We start from the raw sequence: 24,456 nt of genomic DNA on the forward strand, positions 1-24,456 counted from the left end.
AAACTAGAAGTAAATGACCTCGTTTCAAGATGAACTCGAGTGCTGGGGCTTGGGGACACCTGGAAATGTAAATTGTGTGTGTGTGTGTATTTGTACTTCATCACCAAGTTGCAGTGCACGCTGAAACACTACAGAGCTCGACATGTACCTATCAATCACTAAATCACAGACCACAGTGACAAGTTTTAGGGAGATAAGCTGACAGTATTTCCTCTAACTGTGTTCTTCCTTCTTGTGTTTTTTTCTCCCTACAGAACCCTGCATTGTTTGTTGGATCTTATTTGCTCTTCTGATCGTCCTTATCGTAGTAGCAGCAGCAGCAGCGTGGCATCTTTATAAATCTGACAAACTTCCATTTTTAGGTTCAAGGTACCAAGTTTAGTAATACTGTATTTTATATCTAATTATTGTATCTCCTATTAACTGATGTTTGATTGTTTAGGAGAGTCCCGGTCACACGTGGGGAGACGGAGGTGATAAATCCTGACGAGGCGACTTTATGAGTACTGGCTTCAAGACGCAGAATAAACGGTAATACAGGCAGAGATAGAAGAAACGTGTCATATTTAATTTGCTGCAATACTATTTGGCTCCTAAGTTTCCCTCAAATGTAAATTTACAACATTAATTAATAATAAAGCCATTTTTCATGCAGTTATTAGGGGTATTTGATGATAACAATACATTTCATTATAACTGTTACTTTGGAGATTCCTGATATTTTCTTTCTTACATTTGTTGTCTTAGGGAGCATGACACACACCTCTGCTACACACGTGTTCGTCCAGTGAACTGGTGCAACAGCTCAGGTGCATCAGTTAAAGGGATAGTTGACCCCAAATTAGAAATTCACTCACTTGATGGACGGGTGGGTGAAGTGTTCAGAAAACCTTTTTGGAGTGCCAGTGGTTTGTGGAGGATCATGCAGCACGTTCACACATAAACACGGAACCAGGTTACACAAAATAATCAGAAGGAGCCACAATTGAATATTGAACTTCTATACGTACACTGTAGTTACGTAGATAATTTTTTCCTTGACCGTTTTTTGAACAGAGTTATATGCTTATAAGGCATTAAAAACCAGAATCTATATGAAAACTAAGTATAACCTGGTTCTTCACGTTAACAAACTGACTAAAGATTTGTGAGAATTTTGAAGAGCAAACTTAAAGTGATAAAAGTACTAAATATACAAGTTTCGAGTTGAAGCTATAAAATGAACAAAAATGAAATTACACAAAGGTAAAAACCAGAGACATAAAAAATAAGAGTGTGTCACAACATTATTATGTTAAAATAATTACACTTGTCTTGAATAGAACTCAACTGAAGCTGATTGAGAGCATTTGTATTTACCTCAAGTGGTTACGTATTTCACTGGATATTCTTTTGATATGTCAGGACAAGGCAGTGTGGAACAAGCTTTCAATATGTTTCCAATCAATCTGTTGCTTGTTCGAGCACCTCAACTGAAGTGAGACTGAAGTCAACAGTGATGTTCTGTGTTACATCACTACAAAGAAGAGAAAAAAGGATAAGATGAAGTCTTTACAATTCTGCTGAATGATCTGAGAAAGAAATGCAATACCAGCTCCAAAATGCACCAACTCATATTAGCTGGGTACAGAACAACCTCTCCCTCTAATGCCAGATAAAATATGAAGGTGTTCTCCATCTTAAGTTGACATGCTAGTATTTAATATTTATCAATATCATTATTTATATTTATGACATTTCAACATATTTCACTCGTTAAACGTTCATTCAGGGGGGATTCTGTGGGTTGTTACTGTTCATCAAGGTAAACCAGTAGGTCATTAAACACTTAAGATTAAAGGATTCATTATCTGGGCAGCTTTTGGATTTCTAAATAGTTTTGGTTTCAGATTTAGTCTTTAGGCATCAAGTTTTTAATTGTTTTTACTTCTTTTGATTTTGCTAGCCTATTTATTCTTTCTTACTTATTTAAGCTTCATATCTTCCATCCACAAGAGCATTTTAGCTCTGCGTCCTTAATATTCCTCAGTAACATTTAGTTTAGAGAAACTACTGCTTTTTTGTTTTCTTAAATCAGCGAAGTAACTACAATTTTTATTTATTTTTGCTTTTAAAGACTGAAAACATTGATGCATCGTGTGCTCTGTTTATGTTTTTGTTATTTTAAAGGAATCGAAGATTCAATGACATGCTGAAATGTTTTTTGCATTATCTGTGCCTTAACATTTAACACTGAACCCTTGCGTGTTTTAAAGTTAAAGTATATCTCCTGTTAACTAATGCACTAGTTGGGATTACTGTAATTTGCACTTGTATTCCAATAAAAGACGAGATAAGCATTACAAGGAATGTTTTACAGTGTGTTTACTCTACACCCACCGTCCTTGATGGTGAATATTACTTCAGGAAAATAGTTTTCCCTGTATCACATAGTATTTCATGGGTTAAGGGTTGCTAACTCTGGTAAAGGGCAGAGTAAATAACGGCTGTCACAAGCCAGTCTGTGGGAACAAAAAGTCTTTGTTGGAACTGTGTTTCTTCCTGTCTACACTGGTGGAGTTGCATAACTTGGATTGCTCAGGTTACCAAATTGTTGAACTTTAAAGTGACTTTTTAAACCACAGGCTGTAAATAAAGATGGACACACGAGTTTCCATGTCCTCCCACTATCAAGAAATGAATAAATACGATATCTTGCCTATACAAGCCCTGCCATCTTGCACATTTGGAGCGAGAATCTGAAACTAAACTTATCAGAAACATTACACTTGAACAAACATCAGTGTGAAAGGAACTACCTGAAATGACAGAAGCCATCTTTGAGAGTAACTCATTTTGGTCAATGTCCCATTTAACAACATGGAGGAGACAGGATTTTGGACCTACACTGCAGCCGGCCAGGCATTGTTTACATCTTTAGATCTGTGATTTCAGTTGAGGTCTAGTTTTTGCATTCTGTGTTTGAATCTGTTATGAATGATGCCATCTTTTCTGAGTGTGTGTCTGTGTGTGTCTCTTAATTTAAGAAAAAAAGGATTGGAATCCAAAAATATATTACTCCACTAAAATAATAATAAAGTTGGACATCAGGACTGCTGCATGTATTTAGTCCTTGGCTGGGACACCTCCAGGTAAGGAGGGCCCCGGGCATAGTGCAAGTCAAGGTTCCCACTGTCATGCTACCTGCATAAATACACTTTCTTTTCTTGCAGAAGTCCTGTTGTCTTATTTTCTATGCACAATTCTGCCAGAAAATTAACCTTGACAAGACTGAACTACTTTTCCTCCCAGGGAAAGCCTCTCCCACCGATGGCCTGACTATTAACTTTGACAACTCCGTGTTAACCCCCACTCAGACTGCTAGGAACCTGGGTGTGACACTCGATAGCCAGCTCTCCCTTACTGCCAACATTAATGCAACAACACGGTCCTGTAGATTCATGCTGTACAACATCAGTAGAACACGTCCCCTTCTCACTGAGAATGCGGTTCTGGTCCAGGCTCTTGTCATCTCACGCCTAAACTACTGTAACTCCCTCCTGGCAGGTCTACCTGCTAGTGCCATTCGACCTTTGCAGCTCATCCTGAATGCAGCAGCTCGACTGGTCTTAAACCTAAATTCACTCACACTACTCTGCTCCTCCGCTCCCTTCACTGGTTACTAGTGGCTGCCCGCATCTTGTACAAAACAGTAGTACTTGCGTACCGTGCTGCGAGCGGATCGGGTCCAGTCTCCATCCAGGACGTGGTCAAACGTTACACCCCCGTCCGTTCACTCCGCTCTGCTTCGGCCAATGGGCTTGTTGCAGCCTTACTGCGAGCTAGACACTCATCAAAATCACGACTGTTGAAGGTTTACACATCTTCCGCCGCAAACTAAAAACACACCTCTTCCGACTATATCTTGAATAAAATTTTAATTAGCAATTTAGTTGCACTTAAATGGCACTTACTTAAAGCACTTTCTATTTTTGCTTTTGAAGAAATTGTACTTTATTGATTCTTGTAGTTCTGGGTTTGTACCCTCATGGTTGAATTCACTTATTGTGAGTCGCTTTGGATAAAAGCGTCAGCTAAATGAAATGTAATGTAATGTACCTTGAGTAGTGCTGCTCCTCTTTGGTATCACTGCAGTTGTTTGCCTCCACAGGCGAGTTACAGCTTTTAACTGTGGCTCTGGGCAGAAGCAGATGTGGATCTGTCAATTAAAGAGTCATTGCAGAAAGGTGAAATATCAGATCTGGCAGAACATGTAGACAGAAATCCGAAGAAATGATGGAGAAACCATCTTAATACTTACACTGATGGTTCAAGGGATCCAGAAAGCAATAGAGTGGGATTTGGTTCATACATCCCCCATATTCAAATCTGTCAGAGTAGAAGACTACCAGATGGGATTTCAATATTCACTGCAGAGTTAAATGCTTTATTGTAGGGTCTGTGGTGGGTGGGAGATGGAGGCTGGGATGACGTACTGTGCACAGGTTCCTTATCTGCCCTAGTGGCATAGGTGGGGGGAGAGGGAAATGGAGCTAGGCCAGATATAATTGGGGAGATGTTATTGATGGTCTCTGTATTGGAGAGACAGACAGAAAAGGGCAGCAAAGGCAAGTTTAGCAGAAATACAGTGGATGTGCAAGTGCCACTTGAAGGATGGAGTGTCGTAGCATCATCAGTGAGAGGGGCAATCAGATATGGCAGCGAGGGTGGGAGGGAAACATCAGAGGAAAAAAGCTATACAACATCCAAGCGTCAGTTAAACCTGTCAATAGCATATCCATGCCTCTAATAGATGAAGTCAATCTGATGAAGTTAAGGCTCAGGCATTGTGGACTAGCAAGTGGGTTGGTGCTTGTGGGAAAACACAGAGATGGAAACTGTGACAACTGTGGATTCCTGGAGTCCGTTGGGTGGCAGTACAGCACTAAATAGTGCCTAGAGGAACCGGAAGAGAAAGAGTAAGAAGAAAAATAGAGGCGGAGCAAAGTAAAAAAGTAAACAATCCATCGCTGGATGTTTTATGATCGGCCAAACCCTGGTGTTGTCGTTCCAGCCTCAGGCATCGTCTTCTCTCCCCGTCGGTCTTCTGTATCATCGAGTTCAGAAATTAATGGATAAACGGAGAAACTCAACAACATGTGGCTAATGTTATTGTTAATCCTGAACGCGAACACACAGACAAACGGTGAGATGCTCCTCCTCTGTCGCCTTTAATTACCTGTACTGAGGCAGGGGAGCACGAGGAGAGAGGGGACAAAGGCTCCATGACAACACGTCATGAAATAGGCTAGTTAAGCTAATGATAATAATTTCAATACTTGTAATAACGTTAGTTGACAGAACAATAATATTGACATGCACACAGGTAAAGTTTTCTGTAAGAATCATACGTCCTGAGGAAAGACGGTTACTCACAGGAGGGAAAGACAAAAATCATTTGTATTGAAAATAGAGTCGCTGAAATAATAAAATAGTTGTGGAGAAAAGCTTGTTATTGCTTTCCACATCGAATTTAGCTCTGATGATCATATTTGTATGATATCTGTATTTACTTCTAATGATCATAGTTATATTTGTATCATTATTGTATTTACTTCTAATAATTTAATTAATTTGTGTTTCGTTCTGATGCTGAGAATTATATTCATTATATTTGTAGTTTTAGGATCAATAATGGTACAGATAATTAAGAAAGGTGCAGTTTAAAGTTGTCAATACATTTGCATAATCAAATGTTACACAGGATCTTGGAACGTATATAGTTTTTAGTACTGTATTTGACTTTTCATTTAAATATTAGGCTTTTTTTTTTTATCTTCTAGTCCAACACCTTTCATTGTACTCTCTCCCCCGTGCTAACTTGCACATGACAGGAACTAAAAAACAAACGGTAACGGTTAGTGGCTTGATGGAGCAGCTGCTGATAATGAATCATAAAGGATTGTCGTTGAAGTTTTCAGCCAGTCAGAGTGAGGTGTCTGGTAAAAGGGAGTTTCCAAGTGCTGTAGCTGCAGGAGAAAAACTGTAAAGGCTTTGTTCTCAGACCAGCATGCATTACATTAAGTCAAACACCCCTCAGTCACCAGGCATATACTAAAGGCATGGTGACTCCTATTTAACACTAGAACACTAACGTCGGGTGATTTTTACCGGAGCAAGTGTAGTCATGGGATTTCCATTGTGTTGCTGCTGTCTGAGTGGAGTGGGTCCCCCATGATTGCTTTTTTTCGTTAAAAAAATAAAAGAAGAGTACTTCAAATTGCCATGTATTGTTGTACATTAATATATTTTGATGGGAAGTCTTTTTTATCGGATATTTTATATCGGGTAAAATGTACCTGACGTTAGTGATGGTGTTATTAATTGTACGTTAGTGTTCTGGGGTTAACAACTCACAGTGCCTAATAATAATAATTCCTTTATTTTAATTGAGTTCCCTCATTAAGTAAAGAGGATGAAGAGAACAAACCAGTTCAGTTGCTTTAGAACGATTAAACTGTAAACAGACTATTATAAGCCACCTGTAAGCTGCCACATAGCGCAGGTGTAAGAAACAAAGCATGGCTGCAGAGAGGTTCTGATGCTGAGAATTATATTCATTATATTTGTAGTTTCAGGATCAATAATGGTACAGATAATTAATAAAGGTGCAGTTTAAAGTTGTCAATACATTTGCATAATCAAATATTACACTGCATCTTGGAACGTATATAGTTTTTAGTACTCTATTTAACTTTTCATTTAAATATTAGGCTCTTTCTTTCTTTTTTTTTACTATTTCACCGCTGAGCTGACCTGTATCTTCTAGTCTAACACCTTTCATTGTACTCTCTCCCCCGTGCTAACTTGCACATGACAAATACAATTATAGAAACAGGAACTAAAAAACAAACAGTAACGGTTAGTGGCTTGATGGAGCAGCTGCTGATGGTGAATCTTAAAGGAGTGTCGTTGAAGTTTTCAGCCAGTCAGAGTGAGGTGTCTGGTAAACGGGAGTTTCCAAGTTCTGTAGCTGCAGGAGAAAAACTGTAAAGGCTTTGTGTTCAGACCAGCATGCATTACATTATGTCAACACTGCACAGAGACACATGAAGTCGAACACACCTCAGTCACCAGGCATATACTAAAGGCATGGTGACTCCTATTTAACACTAGAACACTAACGTTGGGTGATTTTTACCGGAGCGAGTGTGGTCATGGGATTTCCATTGTGATGCTGCTGTCTGAGTGGAGTGGGTCCCCCATGATTGCTTTTTTTCGTTAAAAAAATAAAAGAAGAGTACTTCAAATTGCCATGTATTGTTGTACATTAATATATTTTGATGAGAAGTCTTTTTTATCGGATATTTTATATCGGGTAAAATGTACCCGACGTTAGTGATGGTGTTACTAATTGTACGTTAGTGTTCTGGGGTTAACAACTCACAGTGCCTAATAATAATAATTCCTTTATTTGAATTGACTTCCCTCATTAAGTAAAGAGGATGGAGAGAACAAACCAGTTCAGTTGCTTTAGAACGATTAAACTGTAAACAGACTATTATAAGCCACCTGTTAGCTGCCACATAGCGCAGGTGTAAGAAACAAAGCATGGCTGCAGAGAGTCCAATCAAATGTTTCAGGATTTCTTGCATGTGGCTTTTTAAGTCTGTTTGTGCTTTGAAATAGACTGATAGGTTTTATGTCTTTTACAGCTCTGCAGGTGATTGGAGGAAACAGGACTGTGGTGCAAGGACGTACAGTTACATTCAACTGCGAACTTGTTGACAACACAGAGACTGTCAACCAGATTTCATGGCAGAGGACGACCAGAGTTAAAACAGATAATTTTTTCTTGACCGTTCGGAAAAAAAATGGACCAGAGTATGTGAATGGACCTGATGATCGAATTGAGTTCATTGGGAGCTTCAATGAGCTTAATGGATCTTTTCAGATCTCCAATGTCTCATTGCAGGATGAAGGCATCTACACTTGCATCTTCACTTTGTTCCCCAGCGGAACTCACAACACACATATACATCTGGATGTGCTCGGTAAAATTTTGATTTGGTTTAAAAATCTTTTGTGTGAATGAGAGAAGATTCCCTTCTTGGGCATGTTAACCTTGTTTGTCTGATAACTCTTTTAGTGCCTCCTGTCATACGTGTGAAGGATAACCTTCCTACTTTGGCTGATAAGGAAGTTTGCATTGCAAACTGCACGGCTGCTGGTTCCAAGCCTCCGGCAAACGTGAGCTGGCTCACAGGTAGCTTAGCAGACAACTTGAGGTCAACAGCCAACTCCACGCATCATGATGATGGTAAGACTACCACAGTCAGCTACCTGTTTGGAGTACCTACCATGGATATCGACCAACAGGTGGTCCACTGTGTCGTCACCAGTCCAGCCCTGTCGAAGGAGGCAAAGGTTCCCTTTACTATACAAGTTTACTGTGAGTATACAAACACTCCTCTACCTCAGTTTATGATGAGGCTTATTTCTCATTCACAACATCAATTCTTTTTGAAAGATTACAGTTTTCCTAATGGTTAATTATATTGATGTCCCTGCACACTCAAAGGTGTTTTCGAGCGCTGCTCTCATGTTGAAGGTGGTTGAATCTGTGCTGTGGATTACAGGACCCCTTGCACCCCACTGGTAAACACTGTTGCCTGTTTTAGAATCATAATTACAAACTTGCTGGTGTTTGCCTCAGCAATACAGTCTCAATATGTCCCTGCTGCTCTTGACTTATTGTGTTGAATAATTGCCAGGATAAGTTTTTTTATTGCAGACCATTATGATATAAAATATAATCACTCCAACATTTTACCCATGATGCGTTATTATTTTTTGGATATTTTGCTCCTCCTACACTTTCTCTCCTCTCTAAGGCATTCCCTCTTTAGCAGGCGAATTCTGTCATTTCCTAATGACATTAGTTTAGGCTATGATTTCTGTTTGAATGTCTCTGGTGACACACTGCCGAGTTAAAAGGATTCACTTTTTAATGGATTGATTTCAAATCCTTTGAGAGCATTTGGGAGTTCTTAAGTACAGAGTACAGAACTCTGCAGCTTTGGATGAACATAGATAGCTTCTCTTAATTAGGCATTCGGTACCATTTTGTTCTTGTACCATCTATGGTCACATCAAAAAAAAAGGGTCTGACAGGTTAGTATCAACAATCTTGTTAACAAAGATATCTAAACCTTTGGAGATCACTAAATCTAATCTGTGGTCGTCGTTCTGAGTTGAAACAGCGATATGTTCAGTAAAATCCAAAGGGTTCAGAAGTCGCATGAAGTCCATGACCTTGCAGGCCGAGATGATTTGACCCTGATTGACTTACTCTGTGTGAGAAGTAGCAGTCTGTACTGAAATCTCAGAAAACAGTATTCTTTAAAAAGCAGCTGATTCAATATAAACGTTGATAGGCATGAGAAATACAAGCTTTAAAAACGTTTTTAATGAAAGCCTTTTTTATATACATGCATCAATTGCAGCACCCACATGATTTTTGACATTTGACAGTTAGGAGGCTAGGCTAATCCTTTATTTGTCCCACAACAGTATAATCAGTGTGTTATCATGGTTAAAAAAGATCATGAATGACACAATTGACCTCTGTAAAGACTAACACTGAGATGTGCTAAGTTACAACCCTAAAAAACTGTTTTACAAGTTTGCAGTTCCAAAATGACCATGAAACATTTGAATGAAAAGTCCACAGTAAGCAAGGTAACCCTGTGCACAGTCGGATGAGATCCACAAGTGGTGTTTAACCTTTGATTTCTTGCAGTTGCGCCTAAGGAAGTGAAAATTGGTGCAAATCTCAAAGAAGACTCATTTCAATGTGAGACTGATTCCAAACCGAAACCAGAATTTAACTGGACCAGGTACAGTAATGAGAATCAATCCATTTCAGTGGAAAATGTCTTCGCCCAATATGTTCAACTATTTAGTTAATTTATTGTATGAATTTGGATGCATTTGAATTGTATATTGTGTTACTGAAGTAAGAAGAATAATCACAATTCCAACGAATCATTTCTAAAGGTGTTGGATGAAGTCGTAGAAACTACGGCACGTCTCACTCTGACTTTTTTGTTCACACATGATCAGCAGAGTCCAGTGCATGTCTGAAAGCAGCTATACAGACACAGGCACTTATAGTCACACTGGGTTAAATATCATTTGACTTCAAGGTCAGAAATGACATATCACGGAAATAGCGGGTTGTGTGAGGAAGTTTTAGCGGTCAACAAAAAATACAGCGTCCCCTCTCTCCCTCTCTCCCTCCTAAACAGGTGCACAGGTGCTTATATAAACTATAAGCCCCGCCCCTATCCTTATGACCTATTTCCTTCCAAATTCATATGATCACAAGTCAACAATAAATAATACAAAAAATAATCCCAAAATACAAATTCATTAAATCTTATATCATAACTAACAAAAAAATAAACTTATTTATGGCTCCTACAGTGAGATCCAATCACAAGTCACAGGAAACATGTTCAGGATGCGTTTTAATACAAGGTGTGAATAGGTCTAAAACTTGTATGGATGACTTATTAATACCTGGAATTCTAGAGACAGCTAGAATCTGAAGTTATCATCTGATAAGTTGCACATCTCTACAGTGTGACACATGTTGTGTCTCTACAGCAGTTGTCACTTGGCTCCATGTATGATACTCATTCTTGTTTTCTCTGCCTCAGAGTTGGCAAAGCGTGGCCTCAGTCTGGTGTCAGAGTAGAGGGTGGAACACTGCAGTTTCTGACCAGGAGCTCTGACCTGAATGGCCTCTACCAGTGTACCGCATTTAACCCATATGGAAGAAGCATTGTTTACATCTATAGATCTGTGATTTCAGGTGAGTTCTAGTTTTGCATTCTGTCTTTGAATCTGTTATGAATGTTGCCATCTTTTCTGAATGTGTGTCTGCGTGTGTCTCTTAATAAAAATAAAAAAAGCGATTGGAATCCAAAAATGTATTTCTCCCCTAAATTAATGATAAAGTTCAGGACTGCTGCAGGTATTAAGTCAGGATTTTTCATATTTGCCCCCTGTCAAGGTTTTATTCAAGGGATAGTTCACCAGAAATAATAAAACAACCTCCAAACTGCTCGTGTGCGGTCATCCAAGTGTCTGCAAGCCCTAACATTCAAATTCAATTTCAAATGAGGTCATTTACACCATGTTTTAAGCCTTAAAGTCCACCAGAAGTGTCTAAGCTAATGGGCGTTAGCACGTCCGACGGTCTGTGAATGCACCTTGTAGAAAGATATCAGCTGACATTTAGGCTTAAAACAGTAAATGACCTTGTTTCGCGTCGAATTTGAATGTTGGGGCTTGGGGACACCTGGAAATGTAAATTGTGTGTGTGTGTATTTGTACCTCATCACCAAGTTGCAGTGCACAATGAAGCACTACAGTGCTCGACGTGTAACTATCAATCACTAAATCACTGACCACAGTGACAAGTTTTAGGGAGATAAATTGATATTATTTCCTCTAACTGTGTAACTGTTCTTTCTTGTGTTTTTTTCTCCCTACAGAACCCTGTGTTGTTTGTTGGATCTTGTTTGCTCTTCTGATCGTCCTTATCGTAGCGGCAGCAGTGTGGCATCTTTATAAATCTGGCAAACTACCATTTTTCCTGGTCACACGTGGGGAGGCGGAGGTGACAAATCCTGACGAGATGGCTTTTAATGAGGACCGTCAAGAAGCAGAATAAACGGTAATACAGGCAGAGATAGAATAAACGTGTCATATTTTAAATTTTCTGCAATACTTTTTGGCTCATAAGTTTTCCGCAAATGCAAATTTAAAACATTAATTAATAATAAAGCAATTTCTCATGCAGTTATTAGGGGTATTATATGATAACAATACATTTCATTACAGTTGTTACTTTGGAAATTCATGATATTTTCTTTCTTACATTTTGTGTCTTAGGGAGCATGACACAGACCTCTGCTACACACATGTTCGTCCAATGAACTGGTGCAACAGCTCAGGTGCATCAGTTAAAGGGATAGTTGAACCCAAATTATAAATTCACTCACTTGATGGACGGGTGGGTGTTCACAAAACCTATTTGGAGTGCCAGTGGTTTGTGCGGGATCATGCAGCACGTTCACACATAAACCAGGTTACACAAAATAATCAGAAGAAGCCACAATTGAATATTGAATTTCTATACGTACACTGTAGTTACATAGATACTTTTTTCCTTGTCTGATTTTTTTATAAGATTAGAAACGGAGTTATATGCTTATAAGACATAAAAAACCTGAATCTATATGAAAACTAGGTATAACCTGGTTCTGCATGTAAACAAACTTACTGAAGATTTGTGAGAAATTTGAAGTGCAAACTTAGTGATAAAAGTACTAAATACACAAGTTTCAATATGAAGCTATAAAACAAACACAAATTGAATACGAAGGTAAAAACCAGAGAAATAAAAAATAAGAGTGTGTCACAACATAATTGTGTAAGATAATTACGCTTGACTTGAATAGAACTCAACTGAAGCTGAGTGAGAGTATAGTAGTTACCTCAAGTAGTTACGTATTTCACTGGATATTTTTTTTATATGTCAGGACAAGGCGGTGTGGAACAAGCTTTCAATATGTTTCCAATCAATCTGTTGCTTGTTCGAGTACCTCAACTGAAGTGAGACTGAAGTCAACAGTGGTGTTCTGTGTTACATCACTACAAAGAAGAGAAAAAAGGATAAGATGAAGTCTTTACAATTCTGCTGAATGATCTGAGAAAGAAATGCAACACCAGCTCCGAAATGCACTAACGCATGTTAGCTGGGTACAGATCAACCTCTCCCTTTCTTGACAAATAAAATATGAAGGTGTTCTCCATCTTAAGTTGGCATGTTAGCAATTGATAGTTATCAGTGTCATTATTTATATTTATGACATTTCAACATTTTTCACTCGTTAAACGTTCCTTTTGGGGGGATTCTGTGGGTTGTAACTGTTCATCCAGGTAAACCAGTAGGTCATTAAACACTAAGATTAAAGGATTCATCATCTGGGCAGCTTTCGAGTTTCTAAATAGTTTTAGTCTTTAGTCATCATGTTTTTTATTCTATTAACCTCTTTTTGTTTTGCTAGCCTATTTATTCTTTCTTACTTATTTAAACTTTAAAACTTTGTTCATGACTAATCAGAAGTGATACGTCTTGGTTTTGAAACTAAAGTTATTTCCGTCAACAGGAGCATTTTAGCTCTGCGTCCTTAATAATCCTCAGTAACATTTAGTTTAGATAAACAAAAACTCTGTATTAGTGTGGACGACAGATGTAAACATAGCTGAAGGATGCTTTAATACAAACGTAGTAGTGTGGATTTAACCTATGATAATGTGTCCTGTAAGTTTAAAGGGAGAGGGATTGTAAACTACTGCTTCTATTTTTTTTATTCTTTAATCAGCAATGTAACCAAATTTTGTCTTTCTTTTTCGCTTTTTAAAGACTGAAAACATTGATGCATAGTCTGCTTTGTTTATGTTTGTGTTATTTTAAAGGAATCAAAGATACCCTTTCAATGACATGCTGAAATGTTTTTTGCGTGTTCTGTGCCTTAACATCTAACACTTAACCCTTGCGTGTATTAAAGTTACAGTATATCTCTTGTTAACTAAAGCACTTGTTCGGATTACTGTAGTTTGCACTTATATTACAATAAAGGCGAGATAAGCATTACAAGGAATGTTTTACAGTGTGTTTACTCTACACCCACCGTCCTTGAGGAAAATAGTTTTGCTTGTGTCACATAGTATTTCATTGGTTAAGGGCAGAGTAAATAGCAACTGTCACAAGCCATACTCTGGGAAACAAAAAGTCTTTGTTAGAACTCTGGATTTAAGTCGGGTGAATAGCCACTGTTCTGACACCAGAGGAAAAAATAGCATTTAGAATGAGTTTGTTTTTAACATGTGGATGTAGAGCAGTGGGTTTTTGATCACCACCACCTGTCACATCTTTACTACACACCAATTCACATTTTCTTCCCGTCTGTCTGAATACAAAACACATGACCTTATGTGCACTGAAATGGTTAATGGTGTTTCTTCCTGTCTACACTGGTGGAGTTGCGTAACTTAGATTAATCAGGTTACCAAATTGTTGAACTTTAAAGTGACTTTTTATACCACAGGCTGTAAATAAAGATGGACACACGAGTTTCCATGTCCTCCCACTTTCAAGAAATTAATAAATAAGATATCTTGCCTATACAAGCACTGCCATCTTGCACATTTGGAGCGAAAGTCTGAAACTAAACTTATCAGAAACATTACACTTGAACAAACATCAGTGTGAAAGGAACTACCTGAAATGACAGAAGTCATCTTTGAGACTAATACATTTTGGTCAATGTTCCATTTACCTACATGGAGGAGACAGGATTTAGGACCTACACTGCAGCCGGCCACTAGGTGGAAATCTTTGGCTTCACTTTTGGGCAACAGTCATGTCGTCCATCTTTATATACAGTCTATGATTTATACCAAACTAGGGATGTACATAGATGTGTTCAGTGTGACTACGAAGATCAGTAGCAACCCATAAGCTTCTTACTGTCGTACACACTTACTGCAGCAGAAGAACACTTCACTTACTGTTCAATACTTTATACGTTTTAACAATAATTTGTTTCCAGTTATTAATGACTCTGAACACATCAAAATCAAATCAATTACATTTCATATTCTATTTTATCATTGCACATGAACCCAACTGAAAGTCTTTAGATAGATAAGGTTCCTGTGCCACCCACACTGCTGCCACGTGCGTCACTGAATGTTGTATCTATGACAGATAACACAAGGCCTGTTACAGCTGCTCTGTGCTGTGAAGTATCTGTTAACATGTTTCTGTCATATGTACTGTTGTGTTTAAATTTTACGCGAGTCAATATTTGTATTGTAAGAAAATAGATCCAATGGCTGTGAGATCTGACAAATCCACACATTTATCTGATGAAGGTGATAAAAGAAATAATTAAAAAAAAACGTTCAATGAAGTTTTCAGGTAAAAGTATAATTTTTCAATACATATAGTTCATGTCCTGAGAAAGCAGTTTAAAATTCTAAGAACAAAATGAGAGACAGGTTTTCTTTTATAGTGTGAGGTCTGACACTTCATGGTTACTTCCTCTTCTTGCGGTCTCCTTCTCTCTTCACTCACTGGACTGCGGTTTTATCGCTGGTGAGCTCTGGGCTTGAAATGGGCAGGCTGACAGCTGCGATGACGACCAACGTTAATTTCCAAGCAATTCTCGTAAACATCCCCTGTTTGTTCCTGCTAACGAAAAAAAACAAAAACAATGACAGAGCAAAAACGTGCAGGCTCTGCAGGTAAACAACCACATACAAGGTGAGAGAATAAACTAAGTCTTCAGATTATGTAATGATGACGACATGATAAGTCTTTATTTACCATTACTGGAGCCGGCTCACTGTTATCTCTGTAAAGGAGAGCCACATTTGGTTTTTGCTCAAGCAGTTTATCTTAACGGGGTCATGTGTCAATAGAGGCTTCAAGCGAAGACACTTACTCTGCACGGCAGTTGCTGACTCTTCGTAGGATGATAAAAGTAAATATGAAGGTCAGGCAACACACATATAGAACAGTTGTAGCCACAACAATTATATGCACATGCTTCCTCCTCTTTCCATCTTCTTTTTTCTCTGGAAGAAAAAGACAGTTTCGCTGATTTTACCATAGGTGTAACATGCAAACTAAACTCGGCTCACAGTCGTGTAAAGACAGTTTAGTTTTACATGTATGTCCACGTCAGGCAACTGTTTCATAAAGGAAGCAATGGTGGGTGATGTAGTGTCATGTTGTCTTGTACCCCATGCAGTTGGGCACGAGTATTCTATGTGTAGTTATACTATTAAATCCCATCTGAAAACTTTCTTCGAATCCATTGTTTTTGTTGAGGCCTCATAAATAAATGAGTTCTGATCCGATCCCTCAGAGACTCCGTTGTTGTATCAGGTATAAAGTGGATGCCAATGCAGTCATCCCTTAGGGTGTGTGTGTGTGTGTGTGTGTGTGTGTGTGTGTGTGTGTGTGTGTGTGTGTGTGTGTGTGTGTGTGTGTGTGTGTGTGTGTGTGTGTGTGTGTGTGTGTGTGTGTGTGTGTGTGTGTGTGTGTGTGTGTGTGTGTGTGTGTGTGTGTGTGTCCTTTAGTTGAGGGCTGAGTATCACACCTGTAATTATCAGCTCCAATTTGTGTATCCACACTCCCTCGAGCGCGGTGATGTCACAGCTGTAGTTCCCTGCATGAGCCCTCTGGACGCTGTCTATCACCAGTGCGTACAGTTGGGTCCCAGAAAGAGACATGTTTATCTTCAGCTTCTCTGCTTTTTTACTGGTGTGCAGGTCCGGTTCCTCTGTCTTGATGCTGATCAGGGTCACACCGTTTAATTTCCACGTGAGCTGTTGGACCGTGATGTTTGACGTGTTGCAGGCTAGGGTCACATGGCTGCCCTCCAGTTTTGTGATGACGTTTCCCTCTGACGTTCAAATGAAAAGATGACATTTTCATGAACCATTCTTTCTCAGTTTAGAGTTAAAGGAATAGTTTGACATTTTGGGAAACGTATCTGTTTGGTTTCTAGCCGAGAGAGGATCGTTACTGCTGTAACATGCTCTGGAAATATGAAGCCACTGCTAAAAGTGTGGTAGCTCATCTCAGCTCGAGACTAGACCTGTCCAAAGGTATCAAAATACAACAGCAAGTGCTAGTTATTATTTTTTTTTATTAAAAAATACTGTTCCATACATCACCTATTGTTTGGAAATATGTGGAACTACTTACATTACCTAATTTAGGACTAATTAAAAAAGAAGAATTTTAAAAAGTATTCTTATGGAACGGATAAATCTACGGAACAACCTTATAATTAATTGAAAGCCTGTTATACAATTTAAAGTTTTAAAAGTTGGTTTTAAAATAAAGGTAAATATGAGACGCTTGGTAAATGTATTCATATGATTTTGGGTCTGGGCTCACACCTACCTAACAACGTTCCTAACTAGTACCTACAAATACCAAGGTGTAAAAACTAGTCAAAGAATAGCGTGTAAGCATCTTTCCCAATATGTTGAACTATTCCTGTAGCTCATTAACTCATTATCCTGATTATTGTGTTGTTAATTTTACCTGCAGGAGAGACAATCCAGAAAATGCAACATATCCGGAACAACGTTCTGTTGATGCTCCAATATGTAGAAACATCATTCATCGCTAAAATGTTATCTGGGTTTGAGATGGGGGGGGATCAAATCTTTCAAGACTGGTCCGGTCAACACAACTAAGCGATATCTGAGTCAGGCACAAACAATAAAAAGCTGCAACACAAAAGGGGTTGTAACGAAGTTATAGAATCAGAATAAAACATCATAAATAAAAATAACTCTATTACACTTAGAGAAGTTCACATCCCTTTCATTACCAGACACCTTGAGATAAATATCACTTTCTTACCGGCAGTGACTTTCTGTGCAGTTCGGTCCCCTTCTTCTTCCTGAACTCAAAACTAGGGCTTCAATTTAGGTTTCAATTAAATTTAATTTCAAGGCAACATGAAGGCATATTTGTTTTTATGTATTTCGAATTATATTTGTGCCAGAATAATAGTCATCAACTCACGTCTTTGTGTATGACTGTGTCGCTGATGTCTGCTTAACCTGCTGGGACCCCCCACAACACACACACACACACTATATGCACAGTTGAATTGTTTCCATACAGGAAGTCAATGTTGAGCTTTGCTGGCCGTCAGAGTGAAGTGGGGTTACATTTTTTTGTTGTTGTAGGTGTTGAAGGCTGCAGAAAGGAAACTGATCTTATTCTTGCAACTTCAGGACTATGAGACGCCTAAGGTCACATTTAATGTTTTTCTTTCATGAAAATGCAAACCAACATTTAAAATTGAGATGTTTCATGATTCCAGTCCATATCCAATAAAACAGAAATGAGTCTGCTTGTTGTCAGACAACAGAAACTCCTCTCACATGCTTGTTTTCTGAAGTCATGTGGTCTAGTGGGTGGAACTGGGTGATTATATGTCTGGTTAGCTCAAGTGTTTGTTGCAAAACAGTCAAGCAAAGCCCAGAAGCAGCTCCAGTATCATCAAGAGTCACATTACAACATGCACACAGACGCACCCAGTTTACATTTCTGGATCCGTTGTGTTTCTCCAACTGAGAGAAAAAGCATCAGTTGATCCAAACACTCATATGACTCTGTCCATTTGACGCTGACATAAGGATTTTGAAACTCTCTCGTTCCCCCAGTTACCGAAGCAGTCTTATGTTGTTTGAAAATTGGTGTTTGATTTGATTATAAAGTATTTTCAAATCCAAGTGCATTTTTCGGCTAAAAATAAAATATGTAATTTCAGCCTCTCAATCAAAAGAGCTAAATTGAGGATGACGTGAAGCAGCGTAGGATCATGGGAGATGTTGTCTTCTTCGGCACCAAATAATGTCCGTTGATGAGGTAATGTATTAAAGTTTACGCAGCAAAACAATAATCAATGATCAGCAATGAATAATCATGATCCATTACAAGTGACAATACAAATGCTGGAATGAAAAAGCAGCTAACTGGCTAACAGCTAGCAGTGTGTGTTTTTCCTTCATCGTATGTCGTTGCAAAGATTCACCACATTTCATATCCATAAACGCAGAATGACAAACCCTGACGATAAGTCCACAGGATTTCTCTGGGAATTTAAAAACTATATCAAGACTCGATGGAGAAGCAACAAATATGTCTAAGAGGGAATATTATTATAATAATTTTGGTAATGATACAAGATAGATAGATAGATGGACTTTATTGACCCCAATTTGGGAAACTATTGCGTTGGGGTGGGTTTGTATTTTGGGATATTGTTGCTTATCTATGGTTTATTTGTAATCATATTAATTTGGCAGGAAGTAGTTCACATGGGATATGGAAAGGGGTTATAGATTATATGTTCACCTTTGTGTGGGTTTGAGGTATTTTCGAGGCCCAACCTCAGCCTCTCAGTGACTCATTTGTTTTCTTGAAGTCGATACACTCGAACACGAGTAAAGAGAGGATCCACTGAAAGAATGAACAGAGGGCATGTGATACCACTGGGGGATGTAAATGTAGAAAAACCAAGATGTTGCAATATACGGAAACTCTTGCTGAAACAGAGTCACACATATACAGCTCAATGAGACACGCCTCAAATGTTTTATGGCCCTTAAAATAGTTCAATATATGAGATATGAAATTAAACCAAGCGGATCCTGCCACTGAGTAAGGCCTGTAAGTTATAATGTTGCCTTCCTCAGTGCAAAACCATATGTTGTAAATTGTAAATGTATCTGACTATAGATGTGAATGTGATTCTTTGTGTTCGTTTAGGCCTTCGACAGACTTGTATAGAACTACCTTGTATAGTATCTACTTCCCCCTAGTGGTAGGATATGCCAAAGTACATTTACTTAGTTACTGTAGTTTAAGTAGATTAAGTCTATCAGCAATACTTCCTTATACTTTCTACATCTCTGTATTTTTAGAAGAAGAAGAAGAAATTATAAAATGGAGTCAGAGGAGGTCAAGACTCACTACACTTGGCAAGTACCTTTACTTTGAATCCCTGAAGTATTTTGAAAAGCAAGTAATTACCTACTTTTACTCAGAAGAGTTAATGTCTTTTACTTGAGTATATTTTGTCTATTTATAGAAGTCAATGGTGGAAAGTAATCAAGTACATTTAATTTGTTGAACTATTATTTTAATGTACCCCTACTTTTCTTGATTATCTATAATACACTCTAGATTGAATGTATGTACTTTTTACCCAACTTAATTAATATGATACATTTTGTCAAAAGTGAATTTGCAGATTCAGATTATTAATAGAAAATACGATCAGATAATAAATTATGATGAATCAATAGGTTGAAATAAGACTCACTTAAAATATGAGAAATAGTTCAAATCCAAATTTTACAAGCTGTAACCTTAAGTGATGAATGCATCAGTAAGTATGAAAGTATATGTTATAATACAATTATGATATTTGACATATTAAGTGCTTTAAATTTTGGTCCATCAGGTTAATCAATTCTTCTGAATGCAGCAGTGTGTGTGTGTGTGTGTGTGTGTGTGTGTGTGTGTGTGTGTTTTTGTGTGTGTGTGTTTTTGTGTGTGTGTGTTTTTGTGTGCGTGCGTGCGTGCGTGCGTGCGTGCGTGCGTATTTGTTTTGCAGAGAAACACTGACACAACACTTCTAGACCACGTGTGACTTTTTATTGCGTTGGTTCACATTCCAAAAGAAGATACTGCCACACATCTATCAGCTAAGAAGACTACAAGTTAGTAAAAAGAGTTTTTTTTCTTTCCAAAAGATTAATATTGTCTTCTTACAAACATACAGGCAATGCAATAGTCATATACAAAAAATCATACGCCACCAGTCACATTGGTGTACACAAGGACCAGTGTCACGCTTTGGTTGAAACACTGTTAAATGCTTTAATGTATTAAATGTAACAATCTGGTGATTCATCGAAGGCGCTTTAATTCAGATTCCACAGCAATGGATTATGGGAGGCAAAGGGATGGCAAGGGGTCACACAGGGGTCAAAGCTGCCTTCTCTCTCAGAGTTTCTCCAAAGCCGTTTGATCACACCCCCAGAACCAACACTGTGCAGCGTATGTGTGTGTGTGTGTGTGTGTGTGTGTGTGTGTGTGTGTGTGTGTCTGTGTCTATGCACACAAAGGCACTTGTGTGATCATAAGCTTGCACTGCGTTGTCACACCTGCAAACGTGCAACTTTGTGCACCAGGATCTTCTAAACATGATTGAAATGTCAGGGTTGTATTTTAAATATTTGTTCTTTTAAATATAAGAGCGGAATAATAGACACAGGTTTCCATTTGTGGGGGTTGGGGGGGGGCGTGGGGTTGCATACAGGAATGAATCTCAGATAAAAAAAAATTGCAAATAGAACATCACAGTCACATTAAGTCCCAGAGCAATAGAACCACTTGCTACAATTGTACAACATTTGACGTCTTACAGTTACAGATAAGGCACAGGAAAATCGCACAGTGGCAGCTGTTTGAATCAACACAGCCAGAGAACGTGAGAGGAAGATTAGTGATAAACGTAAAGGCATACTTCAAGGCTCAATGCACTTTGTACTGTGAAAATATTTGCTCGTTACTTTCAAAGAAATTCTCAGATAAAGATGCAATATAACACGGCATGGGCATTTTCTGTCTTTATTGAGTTTGTGAGATTCAATCTTGTGGTCAAAATTATAACAGTGAAAATAACTAAAAACAGCCGTTCAGCAACATTATGTACATTATTAGACACACGATAGGGCTTTATGTACAGGGGGGAGTTGTCGCTATAGTTTTTGGTTTCTCTCTGAATTTTAAAGCGTGTCACAACTGTTTTCTCCCGGGGGCATAAGGACCAGCTACATGGTCAGGCAAAATCGAGTGGAACCATTTTTTTTTTTTTTTTTCACAGCCAGGTCAAGGATGCTTGTTTTCATTGATGAGCACGGTTTCTTTTATTGTCTCGCCTCCATCAATACTTTGTGCTGATGGTGCGAGATCGCTATCGCCCGGACGCGTGTTTGCACAGCGCGAAAAGAGAGGATTTGGCCTGAGGTCGCTGCTATAGTTCATTCTCTGATAGGGCGAAATGAGCCCCGCTCTCTTCCACGGACAACTGATATCACAGCGCAACAGTTCGACTCGAAAAGCAACTAAATAGAAGCAAATCTAAAATGGAAGAGATTCACATTGAAAAAAAGACATTCAACATGTGGTCTTTTTTTTTCCGTTTTTTCTCGCTAACTCAGCTCTGGCTGTGCTACCTGGTATATAAACATGAAAAGGAGAGAAATGTTCTGAAATTCATGCACATCTCTCTTCACTTGAAAGAATCCTGTGTAAACGGATGCATGGATGAGGTGTTATGAGGGTCAGAGGCCTTGAACAGAGTCTAAACCTCGGAATGGGCAACAACAAAAAAAGAAAAAGGAACACTCTCCTCAACCTGAAAAAGGGATTTTTCTTCTTCTTCTCCTCAAAAAGCTGTATATGGAGTTGCACTTTATTGCGTGATTCCTCTACGTGAGAGCCCTCTCGCCCGCAACGCTCGAAGCCGCGTGCAGCATTTGCAGTATGCCACCGTTTGAATGGGATTGAAAGTCAGTGCCCAGCAACAGCCGAATTACTGGTTTGCAGACACACAAATATATCGTAACTCTCTTTTCCCTACCTACTTCAAACCCCGTGTAAAAACGTCTAACCTCCACCGTTTATGATTAAAACTCTTTCAATAGAAAAAGATGTTTTTAAAAATTGAACATGGATTTTGTCAAGTAAAAACATTTCCCGCCTGCATGTGTCCTTTTCACATTTTTTTTAAATATAAGAACACGCTTAATAAAAAAACCTACTCCTCCCCCTCTTTTAACTTCTACTTTTTATATATATATTTATTTTTTTATCACAAACACTCAGATTTTTTTGTCGCTCGGTAGAATTGTTGCCTGTTTCAAAGGTTTTTTTTCTCCCTGTTCATATCTGTTTTTCATCCACTTGGTTTTTGACCTGCTTGTTCAAGAGTGTTCGTTGTCGTTGAGTTAGGTGTGTGTGTGTGTGCTCTCTTATGTTGAACATTTTGCGTGTGCAGGTGTACATGCTCTCTCTCTCTCTCTCTCTCTCTCTCTCTCTCTCTCTCTCTCTTTTTCTCTCTCTTTCTCTCTCTCTCTCTCTCTCTCTTTCTCTCTTTCTCGCTCTCTCACAGGTTCATACAGTGAGATCGTCTGACCTGGCCCTGCTGCTGGCTTTGCTCAGTCGGCTCAGCGGTCTGGTGTCTTCTATCGTATCCGTGGCCTCCAACGCCACCTCCGTCGGAGTTACCCCCTCCCTGTTCACTGCCTCCTCTACCTCCACATCCTCATCCGCAGCCTCCTCCACCCTCTCCGCCTCCTCCGGCTGAACCTTCTCGGCCTCCTCCTCGTGTAATGTCACCCCCGCTGTCGCAGTGGTCTGGGCGTAAGAGGGCAGAGTCTCATCGTACACCTTAGAGATGTCATCCATGGGCAGCACCTCCTCAGCCTTCTCCTCCAGGCCCTGAAAGGGTGGGGCCCCTCTGCCAGCCTCCATGCCAACCTCGGCCAGCGGGTAGAGGTGAGATAAGGGGGGACCTTTCTCCTCCTCCAGCAGCCTGTAACCTTTTGCCCTCTGCAAGGAGGACACAGCCAGAGGGGGCAGGCTCTTCCCTAGTGGTGGCAGGGGTGCCGAGCCCTCACCTTGGGCCAGGGCCGGGGCAGGCTTACGAAAGACAAAGCGAATCTTCTTCAGGCCCAGGTGGCTGATCTCCACAAAGTTGAGGAAGAGGGAGACACAGGCCACGGCCAACATGAAGATGATAAAGACGGTCTTCTCCGTTGGCCGGGACACAAAGCAGTCCACCGTGTTGGGACAGGGCCAGCGGCTGCATTTGTACAGTGGCAGGATGCGGAAGCCATACAGGAAGTACTGGCCCACCACGAAGCCCACCTCAAACAGTGTCTTAAAGATGATGTGGCAGATGTAGGTCCTCAGCAGAGTTCCCTCCAGCCGAAACTTCTTGCTTCCTTTTGTGCTGGTCTCTTTCGTGGTGCGGACGCTTCCCTGATCGGGGGCCAGAGGGAGACGCTCCTCGCTCAGCTCCTGCTGCCGGCTAAGTTCTGCCTCCTCGCGCTCTTTACGTTTCTCCTCCATGTGGACATGGTGCACAGCGTGGCCCACATACACCAGAGAAGGTGTGGACACAAAGATGATCTGCAGCACCCACAGGCGGATGTGGGAGATGGGGAAGGCCTCGTCGTAGCACACGTTCTCACAACCAGGCTGCTGTGTGTTACAGACATAGTCGGACTGCTCGTCGCCCCACACAAACTCCGCCGCCGTGCCCAGGATGAGGATGCGGAAGATGAAGAGCACCGTGAGCCACACCCGGCCGATCACCGTAGAGTGCTCGTTAACTTCCTCTAAAATATTACCCAGAAAGCTCCAGTCACCCATGATCGGTCCGTAGCACTGCAGAATGAAGGGTGGGGTATGGAGGGAGATGGAGGGTGCACACGAACAGGGAGGGAGGGGTAGGTGGGACAGACAGGGGGAGGGGAATAGAGATTTCCAAAAGTAAGAATGTTGGAGAGGAAAACTCGAAAAAAAAGTCAAAAATCAAACCTGAGCCTGAATTTCATGACACGGCACACGTTCCGAAAAGAGAACTCCGAAAATCTGAAACTTTTAAAAGTTTTAAAAGGCTTTTGAGTCTATTCTGTTTATATTGCACGATTTAAATCAAAATCTCATATATTAGATCAGAACTTTTAACAAGACCTTTTTTTCGCTGCTCGTTCTTTCTG

General features: G+C 39.6%; 3 protein-coding genes across 4 annotated transcripts in view; 2 read left to right on the forward strand and 1 right to left on the reverse strand.

Moving 5' to 3' along the window:
* LOC128456485 (nectin-4) overlaps positions 1-2,345 on the forward strand; it is a 28,065-nt gene extending 25,720 nt beyond the window's left edge. For both annotated transcript variants that reach the window (XM_053440678.1, XM_053440677.1), the window contains exons 6-8: positions 255-369; positions 443-531; positions 748-2,345. In XM_053440678.1, coding sequence (XP_053296653.1) covers positions 255-369; positions 443-503 — 176 coding nt within the window. In that variant the 3' untranslated portion in view covers positions 504-531; positions 748-2,345. The remainder of the gene's footprint in view (positions 1-254; positions 370-442; positions 532-747) is intronic.
* Positions 2,346-4,786: 2,441 nt separating this feature from the next.
* LOC128456484 (nectin-4) lies at positions 4,787-13,714 on the forward strand. Its single transcript, XM_053440676.1, has 7 exons — positions 4,787-5,185; positions 7,695-8,033; positions 8,129-8,431; positions 9,782-9,878; positions 10,704-10,858; positions 11,544-11,725; positions 11,944-13,714. The coding sequence occupies exons 1-6, from the start codon at positions 5,137-5,139 to the stop codon at positions 11,720-11,722; spliced, it is 1,122 nt and encodes a 373-aa protein (XP_053296651.1). The 5' UTR covers positions 4,787-5,136; the 3' UTR covers positions 11,723-11,725; positions 11,944-13,714.
* A 910-nt stretch (positions 13,715-14,624) lies between these two features.
* Positions 14,625-24,115, reverse strand: LOC128456489 (gap junction alpha-8 protein-like). The gene is given in 7 exon segments (XM_053440683.1): positions 14,625-15,313; positions 15,449-15,476; positions 15,567-15,699; positions 16,227-16,532; positions 17,183-17,278; positions 22,188-22,229; positions 22,843-24,115. Coding segments are annotated over 7 exon segments (1,974 nt in total). The 5' UTR covers positions 24,107-24,115; the 3' UTR covers positions 14,625-15,208.
* Positions 24,116-24,456: the final 341 nt, after the last annotated feature.

Source organism: Pleuronectes platessa, chromosome 14 (genome assembly GCF_947347685.1).
Source record: "Pleuronectes platessa chromosome 14, fPlePla1.1, whole genome shotgun sequence".
NCBI classification, from domain to species: domain Eukaryota; kingdom Metazoa; phylum Chordata; class Actinopteri; order Pleuronectiformes; family Pleuronectidae; genus Pleuronectes; species Pleuronectes platessa.